The sequence below is a fragment of the Penicillium solitum genome (assembly GCF_028829755.1).
Source record: "Penicillium solitum strain IBT 25940 chromosome Unknown utg000009l_segment0_segment0, whole genome shotgun sequence".
Lineage (NCBI taxonomy): Eukaryota > Fungi > Ascomycota > Eurotiomycetes > Eurotiales > Aspergillaceae > Penicillium > Penicillium solitum.
Window position 1 is genome coordinate 2,656,007 of NW_027072128.1, and position 17,402 is coordinate 2,673,408.

At 49.9% G+C, this 17,402-nt stretch overlaps 7 protein-coding genes across 7 annotated transcripts; 3 read left to right on the forward strand and 4 right to left on the reverse strand.

The window, feature by feature from the left end:
- Positions 1–877: 877 nt before the first annotated feature.
- On the forward strand, positions 878–3,240 carry N7455_012089 (glycerol kinase). Its single transcript, XM_040960870.2, has 4 exons — positions 878–1,434; positions 1,500–2,494; positions 2,552–2,718; positions 2,785–3,240. The coding sequence occupies exons 1-4, from the start codon at positions 1,112–1,114 to the stop codon at positions 3,055–3,057; spliced, it is 1,758 nt and encodes a 585-aa protein (XP_040808685.1). The 5' UTR covers positions 878–1,111; the 3' UTR covers positions 3,058–3,240.
- Positions 3,241–4,049: 809 nt separating this feature from the next.
- Positions 4,050–5,769, reverse strand: N7455_012090 (FAD-binding oxidoreductase; the record flags this gene model as incomplete). Its single annotated transcript, XM_065606813.1, has 6 exons — positions 4,050–4,145; positions 4,190–4,411; positions 4,491–4,663; positions 4,731–5,072; positions 5,136–5,342; positions 5,406–5,769. The coding sequence occupies 6 exons, from the start codon at positions 5,767–5,769 to the stop codon at positions 4,050–4,052; spliced, it is 1,404 nt and encodes a 467-aa protein (XP_065459979.1).
- Positions 5,770–5,993: 224 nt separating this feature from the next.
- N7455_012091 (uncharacterized protein) lies at positions 5,994–7,808 on the reverse strand (the record flags this gene model as incomplete). The annotated part of the gene is made up of 2 exons (XM_065606814.1): positions 5,994–6,221; positions 6,252–7,808. 2 exons carry the CDS (start codon positions 7,806–7,808, stop codon positions 5,994–5,996), a joined length of 1,785 nt encoding a protein of 594 aa, XP_065459980.1.
- Positions 7,809–8,667: 859 nt separating this feature from the next.
- On the reverse strand, positions 8,668–10,220 carry N7455_012092 (uncharacterized protein; the record flags this gene model as incomplete). The annotated part of the gene is made up of 3 exons (XM_040960819.1): positions 8,668–9,597; positions 9,652–10,023; positions 10,074–10,220. The coding sequence occupies 3 exons, from the start codon at positions 10,218–10,220 to the stop codon at positions 8,668–8,670; spliced, it is 1,449 nt and encodes a 482-aa protein (XP_040808704.1).
- A 438-nt stretch (positions 10,221–10,658) lies between these two features.
- N7455_012093 (i-AAA protease YME1) lies at positions 10,659–13,696 on the reverse strand. Its single transcript, XM_065606815.1, has 5 exons — positions 13,516–13,696; positions 13,312–13,452; positions 13,145–13,259; positions 11,370–13,087; positions 10,659–11,311 (listed from the first exon to the last, which is right to left on the reverse strand). Exons 1-5 carry the CDS (start codon positions 13,543–13,545, stop codon positions 10,916–10,918), a joined length of 2,400 nt encoding a protein of 799 aa, XP_065459981.1. The 5' UTR covers positions 13,546–13,696; the 3' UTR covers positions 10,659–10,915.
- Positions 13,697–14,192: 496 nt separating this feature from the next.
- Positions 14,193–15,248, forward strand: N7455_012094 (uncharacterized protein; the record flags this gene model as incomplete). Its single annotated transcript, XM_040960842.2, has 1 exon — positions 14,193–15,248. One exon carries the CDS (start codon positions 14,193–14,195, stop codon positions 15,246–15,248), a length of 1,056 nt encoding a protein of 351 aa, XP_040808725.2.
- Positions 15,249–15,997: 749 nt separating this feature from the next.
- Positions 15,998–17,274, forward strand: N7455_012095 (mannose-1-phosphate guanyltransferase; the record flags this gene model as incomplete). The annotated part of the gene is made up of 4 exons (XM_040960861.1): positions 15,998–16,004; positions 16,055–16,098; positions 16,176–17,199; positions 17,255–17,274. 4 exons carry the CDS (start codon positions 15,998–16,000, stop codon positions 17,272–17,274), a joined length of 1,095 nt encoding a protein of 364 aa, XP_040808720.1.
- Between the last annotated feature and the right edge of the window lie 128 nt (positions 17,275–17,402).

The following is a 17,402-nucleotide window of genomic DNA, read 5'->3' on the forward strand; positions in this document are numbered from 1 at the left end:
AAGATCATAGGCAGTTCCCCGGAGGGGAGGGGGGGGGGGGGGGGGGGGGTTGATGCGCTCGAATGTTCTTGGCCTCGACTAGAGCCCGTTCTCCAGGAATGGGGATTCCCCATTCCTTATTTTTTGTTCTTCTTTCCCCCATAGGCTATATCGCTAAAAGAAAATCATTAATTATTCCCGATAGTCGGATTTTCTCCATGAATAGGAATGATTCAACTAATCTGCAAAGAATGTAGACTAATAAAAAAAGGGGGTTCTAGAACGACTAAAGGGACCGCAGGGGAAAAATGGACCGTGTCATGTGTACGATCGACGGGGCTTGTGGAGTGCCCAGGCTTGGAGAGACGGGGTTGGAGAGTAAGTAGTGTATGTGGTATATGGTATAAGGTATAAGGTAGATGGGATATAGGATAGATAGTGAATGGAATAGAGAATATATTAACTATGAAGTATATAAAGATATAGACTCTGGAGTATACAGAATTCGATCCATGATTTCAAATGTCTATTCCAAGTGTATAGTTTTCTCCTCCGTACCTAGGTCACTCATAAAAATATCATAAAAAGGGAAATAGTGGGGGAGGTGACGAGGTCTTCTGATCAGAAAAAAATCCCCCGAACCGGATTTCTCATTTCCCCCACCCCACCTGGGCTTTTTCTAAGAGAGTCCACCCCTTTGGATAAAGAGCCCTGCCCTGGTTCTGTTCTTCTGTGAGATCTTCGTTCTTGTTTCTCCCGTTTTCCCTCCTGCTTATCCCACCCTTATACTTATATTCTTATACATACTCGACCTCAACATTTCAACAACCTCAACCTCTCTCCCCCCCTCTCCCATTCGAACGATTTCTACATTTCACCTTTTTTTTTCCATCCTTTTTTTTTTTTATAACGGTGAAAAAAAAGGACTGCCATATTTCACCTTTTATACCCGGCCACTTCTCTGATACGTCACGCTCCACTTTTCTGCCACGGGAGCTGGTCCCCGTATCCCAACACCGCCACCTCGTAGTTCTCTTCCCCCCTCCGTCATTCCCCTCTTTAAATCCTGGAGGACAGTAAAATCGGTCTCTCTCTCTTAATATCTTTTTGTTTTCTCTACACATTTTGGAAAATGCGCAACCCATTCGATTTGGACTTTGAGAGTCTTGACGGAGACTCCGAACCCGCCCAGGATTTCGAGCTCCCCGAACAGCATGTGCACCAGCATGTGGAGGACAAACAACGGGAACAACTGAACCTCAACTATCGTCCAAAGCAAAGAGACGATGGAGACCGTTCTTTGTTGCAGGATGAGGACGAGGATGAAATGAAGAGTCGATTCATTGGTACCATTGATCAGGGTACAACGAGTACACGATTCATCATTTTCGACTGCACGGGCGTGCCTGTCGCCAAATATCAAACTGAATTCCACCAGATTCATGAACACCCAGGGTAGGTGTTAAAACCCCTCCCTTTGCAATCCCGAACTCAATATTAATTGCCCCGCACCCCCACAGATGGCACGAACAAGACCCTTACGAATTGGTTGAATCGGTCTATATCTGTATCGAAGAGGCCATGAAATCCTTCCTTGCCCTCGGCTACTCCACCTCCGACATCGAAGCCATTGGTATCACCAGTCAAAGAGAAACCGCCTTGGTCTGGGACTGGGAGACCGGCGAGCCCCTGCACAACGCAATCACGTGGACCGATACCCGTACCGTCAACCTGGTACGGGAACTGAAGGAAAGGCCCGGCGCCGACGAACTCCGTAATATTTGCGGCCTACCCCTATCTACATACCCCTCGTCTGTCACACTACGGTGGATGCTCGACCATCTGCCCGATGTCAAGTCGGCTTATGATGATGGCCGGGCTGCATTCGGAACCGTCGACAGCTGGCTTATCTACAACCTCAACGGTGGTCCTCAGAACAAGCGTCTGGTTACGGATGTGACCAATGCCTCACGAACCATGTTCATGAACCTCGAAACCCTCCAATACGACGATCGCCTCTTAAAGTTCTTTGACATTGACCCGACCAAGATCCGTCTACCGGAGATTCTTCCCTCAGCCGATCCCGAGGGTTTCGGTAAAGTTGCCGAAGGGCCACTGGAGGGTGTTCCCATTACCAGTTGTCTGGGTGACCAGGCTTCGGCCTTGGTCGGCCACTGTGCCTTTACTCCGGGAATGGCAAAGAACACTTACGGCACCGGATGCTTCCTTCTTTACAACGTGGGCGAGAAACCGGTCATCTCCAAGCACGGTCTCTTGGGCACAGTCGGTTTCCAATTAGGGCGAGACCGCAAGGCCGTCTACGCACTGGAAGGAAGTGTGGCCGTGGCGGGCAGTGGTGTCTCTTTCCTAATGAATAACCTCGGCTTCTTCCGCGACTCCCGTAAGGTCAGCGATTTGGCCGCTAGCGTGCCGGATAACGGAGGCTGCATTTTCGTCACTGCGTTCAGTGGTCTCTTTGCTCCTTACTGGATCGATGATGCCCAGGGAACTATCTGTAAGTCTCGAACACGGTGCTTCGCCTTGCAGAACCTTAATCGCTAACATCTACTAGGGGGAATCACCGCCCATACACAAAAGGGACACATCGCCCGTGCAACCATGGAAGCGGCCTGTTTCCAAACCAAAGCTATTCTCGACGCCATGGCAATGGACAGCGGCAAGGGCTTGACAGAACTGGCTGTTGACGGCGGCATGAGTAACTCCGACGTTTGCATGCAGGTACGTTCCAATGTTCCCCTTCCTAATGTCCCCAGATCATCTCGCTAACTGTTACCTTTGTATTAGACCCAAGCCGATATTATTCAAATCCCCGTTGAACGTCCTTCAATGCACGAAACCACTGCCCTCGGCGCCGCCATCGCCGCCGGCTTCGCCATCAACATTTGGAAAGATTTCTCCGAACTTAAGCATATGAACCGCGCCAACCGAGCCTCGTTCACCCCCACGATGTCCGTCAAAGCCAGCGGCCGCATGTATAAAAAGTGGTCCAAGGCCGTGGAGATGTCACGTGGCTGGATGGCCGACGAGGACAGAGAGGAACACAATGACGACGAATAAACAACCTTTTATACATATTCCTTTTGAGATGACCGCAACCGGTTCATCGACCCCGCGGCCCAATTTGTGCATCTCATCCTATGCACGATACATACACACGCGCAAGAAGCAAGAGACAGAGAGGAGGGGCTTACATGAAGATCACATCAACCGGCTATCGCACATATCCTCTCTTGGATACCCGGATTGTGTTTTTTTTTTTCTCGGGGGGACATTTGGACACGCGTTTCCATTTATACATATAGAGAATTCCCACAGACTAGAAAGTCCGTCCTAATAGGCGTCTGCCAACGCCCGTGTCCCCCTTCATCATGACCCTTATGACGGGAGTCGTTTGTTCCAGAAGATGAGCTGGGGATTTACCTTTTTTTTTTTTTTGCTGTTGGCCAGTTTCCTCTTCTGGGATGAGCTCGACTTAGCACTTGTGTATATACAAACCGTTTTGAAATGAAGAAAAAAAATTCTAAATGTCATCTTTACCACTCAACAGTACAACCTAAAGCTACTGTCTGCGTTCTCGCAGAATCCAAATACGCAATATCAAACTCAGATCACAACATTCCCACTGTATATCATCTCTCCAAAAACCAGTATTCATCACATAGTGTACCGAACAAAAACCATGACATCATGACGGTGGAGAAGCTTCAAATCAAGGTTGAAGTGATTTATGCAGTTCCTGGGTGATGCCGTGGTGAAGTCATCATCCCCACAGAGCCAAACTTGGGGATTTTAGGGTTTGCTATTTTTGGATCTGGTGCCTCGGGGAATATATACGGTCTAATCTATATCCATATTGTACACGAAATAAACAATCCGATCACTGTTTACTTCAAATCCCGAGTAGATTGTTTATAAAGCATACAACCTAATCAATATATTCCACGCATACCACCTCCTAGGCTACATAATCTCATTTCCGCAATTACTTGACACTATCTTACACAGACTAGCTAATGTAGTACATCCATCCATCCCATAAATCACCTCAGTCAAATCCAAAACGGTCCTTTCAGACCACCATCGGGATCATATCGCCGCTTCATCTCCTGTAGCTTCTCAAAATTCTCGGCATATATCTTGATCCCCTTGTCAGTTTTCCATTCAATCGAGGAGAACCAATTTTGCTCACCTTTCTCGGATCATTGAACTCCTCAAGCGAATGAGTGAAATATTGCAATTCACTTCGTTCGTCCTGTCCACATATAAAAGACGGTGCCTCTCTAATCTCCCTATATGCCAACTCTCTGCTTTCTCCAAGATGACATGGGGCACCAGTCCCAATTTGCAGAATAGACTGACCGCGCGTGCCCGGCCAGGCTCGTAGCGTCGGATCCACTGAATGAAAAGCTGGCTAGAACAATGGAATAGAGCCATGTCAGCAACGCAGTTTCCTGTTTAGAAAAGTTAATCTAGGATTACACCTTACATACCTTTTGCATAAATTCAATCAAGAGATAAGTCCCTCCAAGAGAAAGAGATGGGTCCTTCAGAGTCAAGTTCTCAATCCAGTGCCACGCCTTGGAAATGAGTTCTTCATCGACGTGGGAAATGATAAGACAAGACTGGAAGTTTGCGGTTTTTCCCTTAGCAGCTTCGAGGCCATCTTGGTTTTTGATTTCAGCTCATTCAGCTCATTCATATCACAATATCAGTCATTTAGATGCGCTTACCCCAAATTTGGTTGCACTGTTGCAGTGTCATAGAGCCTGTGTTATCAATGGCACCTTCAATATCCAAAGCCCACCGGAATCCCTCTGTACCTCTCCCGTGTGTTTCTCCATGTGCATCAAAGACATGAAGACCAATACCCGGGTTTGGAGCATCCCCAACATAATGACCTTGTCCAAGGTCAAGGGGGAAAATGTGCATTGCCATCTTGGGATCGTTGCATTCTGCGGTAAATCTTCCAATGGCCTTGGCGACGACAGAAAATGCCGACCTTGGATAGGATATTTGGCCAGAATAGATTTTGTCCGGGTAGCGGTGAACTCGTAGTATGACCTCTACCAACACTGTATATATGGAAGGTCAGCAGATAAGTTTGTATGCCAATGCCCGTGAAAGCTTAGCCTAACCTCCAAAACTACCACCGCCACCTCTCAGTGCCCAAAGTAATTCCGGCTCAGTGGACGCCCACAAAATCCTACCGTCCGTCAAGACGACCTTTGCATCTAGCATATTCTGTGGGTCAGCAGCAAGGCCTTTTTCAGAAGATAGCCAAGATATCCCGCCTGAGAGGATGGAGCCGCCGACGCCGACGTATGTGCAACGAGCACCAACCACTGCGATGTTCTATTTAGCCTTTTGCACACTATGTATACCGGAAAAAGAAAAACCAGACGTACCAGCATGACCAGGGGCATTTTCCTCGACTTTTCGATCAATTTCTCCCCAGGTTTGTCCTGCGCCAATAACCACAGTCTGGTCTTCTGCGTTGTATTCGAATTTATCAAAAGCAGACAATGAGATCAGTACATCGCTGGCAGATGAGGACCCTACCCCGGTGCTTCGGACCGCCCAATCCAGATCAGAATGAGTTAAGAAAAAAAGCAAATCTCCCAGAGACGAAGGCGTGCAGGGTCGAGCGATGATCTTGGGCTTCAGATCTTTCTGGGCTGCCCAAGTGCAACTCTCTCTTTGATAAAGCGGAGAGGCTGGAAATATCATTTCCGAGGAAGAAAGTGGAAGTTGATCAAAATTCCGAGACATTTTTCATAGAATCGGGGATTATGAAATGGAAACGATGGAACTCATGTAAGTCCCAAGAGATATTTATTTTCAATGATATGACGGCAAAGCGTTCGTAGATACATTACGTCATGAATCCATAGACTACAAGCATCCATATAAATAAGCTTAGATATAACGTGGGGAAGTCCCCGCCAATAGGCACCCGCAATGGGAAGGCGCCGGCTAATCCGAATGTTTAACTGTCAGCGCCACCCGTCCTCCCTTTCATCCAGCGCAACACTATAGAGCTCCTCCCCACGCTCTTTGCGCTTGACCCAACGCTCGACCTCCTGATCCTTCATCTGATCCGCCATCTCCAGAACTGCCACTGTGTCCTTCGAGTACACCTGTGAAACTACCTGCCAGTGATTCCCTAACAAAGAATGGCGCGTGTATCGCGCAAACAGCCCCACGACAATGGCCATCACCACCTAGTGGCTAAATAACAGCCCCATTCCTACCCCAAACCCTGTCCATTGAGTGGGAATCAGCGCCGCGTGCGAGAAGGCAGTCTCAGCACGCTCGGTTCCATTGAGTCGCAGCAACTTATCGTAATAGACCATCTGGGTGAAAAGCGTGAGGAGCGTCTGCAAGGCCACAGCAGGGCTTTTCGTCTGCTCTAACGTGTCCTGGAAAAGACTGGTATACACCTCATGCGCGATGTAGATACCGGGGGGCGAGTCCCGGGACAGTATAATACCCGGGTCAACCATTATTGTGCCCTCGTTCTGCATTCTTATTAAGATCTGAGCAAGGGCTCCCTTGAAGTTCCATGCATTGGAAGCGCGAAAAGACCGGGATCTGACCGGCTTTGTGTCGGAGCCATTCAAAATGGAGGCGGGGATCACCGGATCGGAGAACAAGGGTTGCCAATCCGAGCGGGGGCCGAGAGCGAGTACGCCCCGGTGGTTTAGTGGCTGCCGGGGCCGGACTGCACCCAGCTGGGTACGCATACTTTCGGTGTCGTAGCGCCGCATGGGTTGGTCCCAGGACATAGTGGGCTCAGATCCCTCCCAGTTGCTGTGTATGCCCGCGGTGAACGTATCTACTCCGAGATTTGCCATGCAGGTTGTCACTCGAACCATAGAGTCATCGGTTCCGTTTCCGACCATCACCCAGGCACTACTATTGGTGTCGTTATTCCCGATGAGGCGGACCTCCTCCGTCCCGTTATTGGGGACACCCGCCGAGACGACGTCTAAAAGCATAAACATTGTGGATGCCTGTAAGTAGCCGGGAATCATGCTCCCATTGTAGGCTATAGGTCTGGGTGTCACTAGAGGGTCTTCAACCAAGACCTTCCACTCCATGCCATAATCCGGCCAACATAAGCTCGTTAGTCCTTGCTCCTGGTTAGGTATCGACATCGAGGTAGCCAACGCACACGTAAATGGCAGGTAGGGCTGACTCTCCGTGCTCTGTAGTATCGGATACGTACCGTTAGCGATAGCGATCTGCCCGGAGAGACGTGGGAAAGTTGGGCTGAGCGCGTCGAGGCGAAGGTCACGTAGTGTAGGTTGCACACAGACAACCCGTTGATCGCTTATTGGGACTGGGCCCCGGAAATGGCGTAGTGATTTTCGTTGTGCCGCCTCTAGATAGGGTAGGAAGGCGCGATATGTGTGACCCGTATCGTCGTACTTGGGCCCAGCTATAGGCGGTTCTGATTGCTCGGCAAACGTCCAGCCGGCCACCGGAGGCATCGACCACCACGGACCAAGGAAAGGATCTCTGGTATAATTTAACAGTCGGATATTCGTTGCGTTGCTGGTTTGTGTATATGTGCCATTCCCAAAGTCGGCCACGAGAAGAGTGGAAAGGAACTGCGCAGCTATGGTTACCGAGACTTCAAGTACAATAAGGGTCACGACCAGGACCGAGAGGCCAGTTCCGCGTAACGGCAGACTCGGGGTCCATAGCAAGTTAGTCGGGCTCCCACTTAGAACCCGCACGGTAGAATAGAATGGCCCGTCCACCAGTGGAGAGCCGACGCGCTCCAGAATAATGCCCGCAAACATCGCGGTCGCCACACTAGCCTAGGTCGTGCCATAGCAGGTTGTGTCATGGGAGGTCGGCAGTGGCATGAAATATCAAAAAGGCACCTAACAGGGTACTAGAAGAAGAAGGATAGTCACATTGGGTGTATTAAACAATAGTGGCCCAGGTAGATGCCAAGCCTTCCCATAGCCTTGCCCAGGTGCCTTGTGCTGCTCTAGCTCGCAGTACTTTCTTTGGGGGGCTAAAGAGGGCGATCAGGCGCGTGATGGGTTGGAAGCACTCCAAAGTACTCCGTTCTGCATGTCTGATCCTCGACAGTTAACCGGTTACCTGCTGTTGCATTTGCCAATACAAACACTAACTTACGCAGAGGTCTGGCTGAGACACCGCATAGAGCCCGCACTGAGCAGAGAGGCGAACAACGTCCGACAAATCAAGTCACGGGGATAGTGAGAGTGGATTGACCACATGTACATATCTAGGTATGTACATACCACACCCGGCAGACTAGCTGGCTTAGCCCCCACAGCCATTGCTGACCGTGTTTATAAATGACCTTCTTTTCGAGCTGGCAGTGGCCCTGTTACAGCGAGAACTAATGCCTATTCATGAGGGAAAAATCTGGTCAAATCTCTATGAAGTGCAGCTTCACCCGTCTGCGTTCTGTCAGTCTTTTGACCGCTTATAGAAAGTTAGGACTAAAAAGCAAGGGGTAAGCGCTACCTAGGTAGAACGAAAAGGGAAAGCACGGCCTGAAACCCGATGCTCACTTCGTAACATACATTTGTAGGTGCCGCCGCTTTATAAGGGCGCTTAGGGCCCTGCTCACTAACATGTCGCTCTATAAAGATAGCGAAATCTCCTATGGAGATAAAAATTTCACAATGACCCCTTCACATCAGTCGTAAATCCGTGCTGCATAAGAAACTCGTTGAGCTCCTTATCCTCTTTCTCCAAATCCAAATCTCCACTTTCAGGTAACAAGTAGTAAACCATCATGCCGAGGATAGCGACGCCACCAGCCAAGTAAAAGGTAGAGCTGTTGCCAGCACGGTCCTGTAGGGGGGTAAAGCACTGAGTGCCAACAGCAGCACCCGTTCTACCAAAGGCTGTCGCGACACCATATCCCATGGACCGCATGGCAGTGGGGAAAGACTCAGAAGATATAAGCCCAATGGTAGCACCGGGTCCCATATGGCCAAAAGCTTGCAACAGACCATACAGGACAACGAAGGCGGCAATGTTCTGAGAAAGCTTCGAGTATGTGCCACCGATAACAAAACCAAGCACAACATATCCAGCGAAGCCCAAAATTCCCGTCCAGCGACGTCCAATTGCATTGGTAAGCCAAGCCCCCAACACAACGCCGGGAACTGGCAAGACTGCCAAAATGACCTGCCAAATAGCAGTTGTTCGGACATTGTGATCTGTGACCAGGGAGGAGATGATCGTGCTGGACATGATGCTGTTGGGGAAATTGATGAAATCATACAAAAAGAATGCCAGCGATGTAGTCAATAGCCTCCACCAATAACGCCGTGCAAGAAGGAGGCAAAGGCGCCAGGACTTCGGCTGCCGCTTGAAATTGGAATAGTGGAACAGAGACGAGTCCACCATGAACAGTCTCAAGACTATAATTGAGACTGGGAGGAGAGTGGCAATGGAGTAAATGGCGTGGAAGGCGATAACAAGGTTGTTATCCGTGGCAATGAGTGTGATCAAATAGATGATCATCAAAATTGGGCCCGCGGTTGTGGCCATCAAAGTTGTAAAGGACACAAACATCGGTCCTCTGTATTTGCGCATGATCTAAAAGCAATCCATGAGAATAGATCCAAAGTGAGGGAACGGCTAAATGCTTACCCAGTCTGATTCTTCAATGCCAGCAGCGGCACTAGGAGGGTATTCACCTCCAACACCAAACCCAGCAATTCCACGAACTACAACAAAATACCACAGCATATTGCTTGAGGGATGCACCTGTAGAGCCAGTGCTGCCATCAAGGTACCGATTGCGACCAGGGAGGACGTGAAGAGCAATCCAGCGCGCCGTGAAAACATATCAGAAGTGTATCCGAAAACAACCACACCAAGGATCGCTCCGACGATGACTGAGTTGCTCATGCGAGTTTTCATCTCGGAAGAAAATTCATCGGCTCCAAGTACCTGCTTGAAAATAACATTTGTAGGATTGGCAAGGGTGTTTTGGAAGCCATCGCTAAAGTTGGCGATGTACTGGGGAGAGTTAGTAGGTGAAGCTCAAGTGGGTTGATTATTAGACTCACACAACTGATTATGGTGATATTACTCTGCCATCTGCTTGGACGATATGAATGTGTCACTTCCTCAACATCCCGACTGACAACAGTGTTGGCATTTTTCGTCTCATCTTGTGGGGGGTTGGAGGGTGTCCCACTTTCAGTGGCCGCCATCTTTCAATTTATGAGGGGTATAATAATCAATGCTTTCACACCACTTGAATGCAAAAGGAAACATGCCGATCTTTATAGTTGATGCTGCCGATCATAGAAGATGAAACAGATCTTCGGTCAACGTCCGAATCTAGATCTTTTTGGATATTTTCCGCGGAGATAAGCATTGTGGATTTGTGTCAAGCTTTGATAAGATCGTGATAGTATACTTGGCGTGAATGACATTTTGGTACTTCGGTGGGCGAGTCATTCGGCTTATGTAACAGTTTTGCGCAACCTTCCTTAGAACTCACCCGACCTTAAATCCGGTGTACATGTATATGGCCGTGGAGCTCTGTTCTTGATAATGGACCATCGTTGCCTACTACATTGGCAACGATTGAATCAACCGATAGATTGTGACATACCACGTACAATGTACAGGGAATATGTACAGAGATCAATTCCAGCTTCAATGTATTGCACACGCAGTGAAACGGCGAACTGATAACCAGAGTCAACTAGAGTCGATCTGACTGAGACATGATATTGAAAAGAGGGAACCAAGGAAATATGGTATTTTCAATAGACGCCCGAATGATGGCGGGATGCACAATGGAGACGAAAAACTGGGTAGGTGGGTGTGTCTGTAGAGCCAGCAAGAAAATAAGACATGAAAATGAAAAAGGGAGATTACAGAATGTGTAGAGGTGAGCTTATTCATTGACCGTGGGTGCTCTTCCTGCCGCGGCAGACGGGCTGAGATTGGTCGACTGCAAGGCTTCGGGAAGCTTCAGCGGCGCAACAGGGGAGGACTTCAGTTTGCTGATCTTCTCGCCCTTCAGCACCTGCTCCATCTCCTCCTTTGTGAGCGTCTCGTATTCGATGAGCGCCTTTGTCAGAAGCTCTAGTTCCTTGCGCTTTTCGGTCAAGATGTTGGTTGCCCGATCGCGGGCCTCTTCCACAAGCCGGCGCACTTCACCCTCGATCTCCTGCTTGGTTTCCGATGATAGGCTGTCGTAGTTGGTAGACAGGTCGACGTTGCCGAGTTTCTTGGAATATCCGAACCGGGTGATCAGCGTGAAGGCTGTCTCGGTGGCACTTTGGATATCCTAAAGAGGCTGTTAGTATCGAGAAAAAACAAACAAATAGGGAACCAGTAAAACTTACAGCTGAGATACCACTAGTGACATTGTCGTGGCCGAAAACCAGCTCTTCAGCAGCCTTGCCACCCATGGAGACGGCGATGTCTGCCAAGTATTCGGTGTAGTTCCTTGAAACAGTATCCATCTCCGGCAGGAAGTGGGTGATACCAAGGGCCATACCACGGGGAACAATGGTGATCTTGTACAGCGGAGTGGAGGAAGGAGAGAAGTGTGCAACGAGGGCATGACCAGCCTCGTGGTACGCAGTCAAGAGCTTGTCCTTGTCTTGAATGATGCGACTGCGAGCCTCGGCGCCCATCATAATCTTATCCTTGGCCCAGTCGAAGTCGAACGACCCAACATTAGCCTTACGATCACGGCTGGCATGGACTGCAGCTTGGTTGACCAAGTTCTCCAAGTCAGCACCGGAGAAGCCGGGGGTGCCACGTGCAATGACTCCGACATCAACATCAGGACCGAACTGGATTTCCTTCATGTGATGTGTCAAGATGTCCATTCGGCCGCGGACATCAGGCAGGTCCACAACGACCCTACGATCGAAGCGACCAGGTCGAGTGAGTGCCTTGTCCAGAAGTTGAGGGTAATTGGTCGCAGCAATGATGATGACACCGCTAGTCTGGGAGAATCCGTCGAGTTCCGTGAGCAATTGGTTGAGCGTCTGCTTGACATAAGCAGCATCGCGCTCATTCCGCTTTCCACCTATCGCATCCAGCTCATCGATAAAAATGATAGCCGGTGCCTTGCCACGGGCCTGAGCGAACAAATCACGAACACGCTTGGCACCAACACCAACGTACACCTCATCGAATTCAGATCCAGACATATAGAAGAATGGGACACCCGCTTCGCCAGCAACAGCACGCGCAAGCAAGGTCTTACCAGTACCGGGAGGACCGACCAAGAGAACACCCTTGGGCAGCTTACCACCTAGGGAAGAGAAACGATCTGGGTTGAGAAGGAATTCCACCAGCTCCTGCAGTTCATCTTTGGCCTCGTCACAGCCGTGCACATCGCTGAAGCGAGCCGTTTGCTGCTCGGGCTGGGCCTCCTTGTCCTGCGCACCCCGAACGTTCTTCAAAACGCCAGTGGTTTCAACCAGGATAGTGACCGTGACCAGAGAGATGTAAGTGAAAAAGCCGAAAATGAGCAAGAATTTAACCCAGCGGAACACTGTGCTTCCGAGAGACTCGTCGACCACAACGTAAAGAGGAGCGTCCTTGGCACCGGTACCGTTTTGTTTTCCCATTCCGATTTGACTGCCAGTAGCCCGAGCAGCGACCGCTTGACCGACTGCCTGGAGCTGTTCAGGGCTCAGATTGTGGTTTGACCCGGCGAAAGCTCCAGCTCCAGCGTCGGTGGCGCCGACGCTTGACTGGGCCTGTTGGACCAATGCTTCAGTTGTGAGATCGCTTGCAAAATAACCGCTCCGGTGTCGTTCGATAACTATGCTCGGCATTTTGGCACGCAAAAGAGCCGAGTAGAGAGCATTTTGGGCATCTGCGTTGTGCGGGCTCTTGTTGGCGACCTTCTCCTTCTGAGCTAGTACATGATGCCATGACCCCCCGAACAAGAACCGTTGTTGCTGTATCTTGGAAAGACCGTTGACCTTCGGGGCGGTGCGTAGGGAGTTAAGACGGAATGGGGTGAGAGTCGAGTATGAACGAACACCGGGGATAGCATGGCTGATCGGCGAGAAAGATGAGGTGGCCCGAATTGCGTTGTCTGTTATCGATGGTTAGGGATAATTTATCAAGGTGATTCGCTCGACCCAAAACATACTTCGGTTCAGCAATGACGACCATGTTTGTTGCGAAGGCCGGCTGACGATATCCGCGCGTAGGGCTTCAATGGTAACGCCATCCAGGTATTCAGGCAATGACGCGCGTTGAGAGATCTGTTTATATCAGCATGGGGTGGCGCCAAATTGATCATAGGTTATGCCATACTGTCTCATTTCCTTGTCGGCTAGTATTGCGCTGGAGAGACTCGCTGAGATTGGTCGTCGGAGTTCGCCCGGTCTGCTTCCAGGGGGCGACCAGGACGTTATACATTGAAGGCCAGAGATCCGAGGTCACGGCAGCGACATTCTAGTAGCAGGTTGGTTGTGTCAGTTGTGAGATCTGGGTGACAAATCGCGAAGTGGTACTCACAGGCATGGGGATCGGGACTTGGAAGGCCATGACTGTCCGATATACAGCGGCACTTGGCCGGGTGGGAGGGTTGACGTGTGCTCCTCTTGGTCGAATTTACAGCCGAAGAGCAAAATTGAATCTGTTAAGCCCGAGTTGAAGATACTGACATCGCTGACGCAAGAATGAAGATAGAGAGGAAGGCGATAGTGTGCTCCGCTTTGATGCGGCGAATGGCGACGGCCACTTGTGTCCGAATGGGCGACCGTAACATAATCACGTGATGCCAAATGGCACGTGCACGCTATAAATGGAGGCTTTTTATAGTGTCATTAACTCCCATAAACTCCGATGAAGGAATGAAATCGACATTTTATTGCAGAATGCCGTATGATTGATCTAACTATGCATGGATGGTTTTGCGATCAAATTGGTAGTAAATGGGGTACTAGTAGCTGGGAAGGACCAGGTACACCTGTTGTCGGCGGTGTTGTTAACAGAAGCTGCCCATGGTTCGCGGCCAGGTCTTTACGAATCCCAACGTCTTGACTTCCACGATCATTTGAACTTCATTCACCCTCTTGATGCTCCTAAGAATGACACTGTGACACCCGTTGCTCAATGGATTCAGGGACCTTCTGGCCTACGGTCTTTCTCAAGGGCAAGAGCTCCCCTCGACCTGCATATTCTGCCGTCCAATGCAGACTGATATGTCTCGGAAATTTATCTTCCTGGTAGGATCTCCGTTGGCAGCAAGCCTGGATTGGAACACAGACGAGCTTCTCAACAAACCCATACCTCCTTTTTACGAGAATACGGAGAGCCCAGAACAACAGCTATCCCAGGATCAACCACCTGTAAGATGGAGAGTGTTACGGTCACCATCAGTCGATAAGTTAGGAGACAATTACGACTCTTCCCAACACTATGATGATCCAGCCTTTTTCATCTCACATCAACTGGCTGTTGCAACAGATGCACCGGCAGAAGGGCATTCAGAAGATTCGATTCTTAAATTCTACGACCATTCCTTTGCCATCCACGAAACCTCCGAGGTAGCTGGCTCAGACATGTACGTAGCAGATTCCACGCAGGAGAGCAGTTTGGGTGAGGACAGCATGCTGGCTAGCTTTACGGGACTGGACAAGTCAGACATCCCGAGGTCACCTCGTATCCTCCATATCCCTGGACCCCTCAGCAATTTGCAAGATCTTCCCACGGCCAGGTACATCCAGTCCATCGCACCGCAAACGATGACGGTGAATATGATTGTGGGGGTGCTGGCAGTTCACCCCCCATGTCGGATAGTAACGCGACAATGGAAAACCGAATTGGACCTTGTCGAGCTCGTCGTTGGAGACGAAACACGGGCTGGGTTTGGAGTCAATTTTTGGCTCAAACCAGACAAGCCGACCGCTGCCAAGAACAATGAAGCGGATCGCCTGGGTCGATCACTGGCGTCACTTCGACCCCGCGACATTGTTTTGCTCCGAACCGTCGGGCTCAGTACATTCCAAGATCGGGTGTATGGACAAAGTCTACGCCGAGGGATGACTACGGTCGAGCTGTTGCATCGACAACCGGTAGATGTGACGGATGCAGTTGGATTTTACCAGGGTAGAATGCAAGAAGGTAGCTCCCAGGATGATCAGTCGGTTCTCAAGGCTCGCCGAGTACGAAATTGGATGCTCCGGTTTGTGACGGATCCGGTTGGAATGTCACATCCACGTGGACTACCTCCGGATACGCAATAGGTGATTTAATTGAATTCATACTTTCATGCTTTCATACTTTAAGGCTTTATACTTTGTATACATATGTAATTATGAAATATTAGCTCGATAAATATATGTATGATGTAGTTATGAATCTTTGCGTACGTAACTACTCCGTACCCAAGTGCCCATTGGATCTGGGACGGGAGAGGGGAAACAGCCCTGAAATAAACCCCCACTACAACACAACGGTTGGAAATAACCACCCCTATCACTTAAGTTTCAGGGGCGACACCTCATGACCACAGGAAATTTGAGGTTAGTTTCGCGGGTGCCATCTACATTGCCCCGGTAAAAACCATGCAATAACATTGGACATATTGGCCGGGGATGGCTGAACTAGTGAGACCTCAGGAGACCAAGAGACTTTGATGCACGCGTCAGAGCTGTCAAATCTCTAGAGTGTAATTTGAAGGAATGTCAATCTGCATTTGAATATTCCGTATAACTTGATGCATGTAATATCCAGTAAAAAAATCAATCCCCTCCCCCCCTAAAACAGCTCCAAAAGCAGGTGAAAGTCGAAGTATATGGCCCCCTTTTTCCCGCAAACAGAGGCCGCGCCAATCACCGCCACTCACGTGCCCCCACTTGGACGAAAATAAATCCATCAACGGCCAGGTGTTCCCTAAATAACAGAGAGTCTCTCTCTCCTTTTGCTTAGCCTTCTCTCTGTTTCCTAATTTTTTTTCTAATTTTTTCCCTATTACTTTCAATTTCAATTCATCATGAAGGGTATGTGGTATATTCAATGCTTCTACTTCTCCCCGCTAACCCCTCTACAGCTCTCATTCTTGTTGGAGGGTTCGGAACCCGTCTGCGTCCTCTGGTAAATATCCCTTTTTATTTATATTTTTATTGATGTCTCATTCACTACTGGACAATGCTGATACTAAATTGTTCTAGACCCTCACTCTTCCCAAGCCGTTGGTGGAGTTCGGAAACCGGCCCATGATCTTGCACCAGGTCGAGAGCTTGGCTGCTGCGGGTGTTACTGATATCGTTCTTGCCGTCAACTACCGCCCGGATGTGATGGTCGCAGCCCTCAAGAAGTACGAGGAGCAATACGGAGTCAACATTGAGTTCTCCGTCGAGTCCGAACCGCTGGGCACGGCTGGCCCGCTCAAGCTGGCGGAGGAGATCCTGGGCAAGGATGACTCGCCTTTCTTCGTCCTCAACTCGGATGTTATTTGCGACTACCCCTTCAAGCAGCTCGCCGACTTCCACAAAAGCCACGGTGAAGAGGGCACCATCGTCGTCACCAAGGTCGACGAGCCCTCCAAGTACGGTGTCGTCGTCCACAAGCCCAACCATGCCTCCCGCATCGACCGCTTCGTCGAGAAACCCGTCGAATTCGTTGGCAACCGCATCAACGCCGGTATCTACATTCTGAACCCCAGTGTTCTCAAGCGCATTGAGCTTCGCCCGACCTCCATCGAACAGGAGACCTTCCCCGCCATCTGTAAGGAGGGCCAGCTCCACTCCTTCGATCTCGAGGGCTTCTGGATGGATGTCGGCCAGCCCAAGGATTTCCTCACCGGTACTTGCCTGTACCTGACTTCCCTGGCCAAGCGCAAGCCCCAGATGCTTGCCCCCCACACAGAGCCCTACGTGTACGGTGGAAATGTCATGGTTGACCCCACCGCCAAGATCGGCAAGAACTGCCGTATTGGTCCCAATGTTGTTATTGGTCCCAACGTCGTCATTGGCGATGGTGTCCGTCTCCAGCGCTGCGTCGTGATGGAGAACTGCAAGGTCAAGGACCACGCTTGGATCAAGTCCACCATTGTTGGCTGGAACAGCTCCGTTGGCCGCTGGGCACGTCTGGAGAACGTCACTGTTCTCGGAGACGACGTGACCATCGCCGACGAGGTGTATGTCAACGGTGGCTCGATTCTGCCCCACAAGAGCATCAAGCAGAACGTTGATGGTAAGTCTTGCTTTCTGTCGATCACCACCAAACCTATACTAATCAGTTTATGCAGTTCCCGCGATCATCATGTAATCCCCCTTTCCTACTTCCCTCTTCCTTCACGTCGCTATGCCTTTTGAAATACCTCCCTTCAACTCTTGTGCCGATACCACCCTTCAGTCCGCCCTCCTTGATGCATAGAACCGGAGTCGTTTACTGCG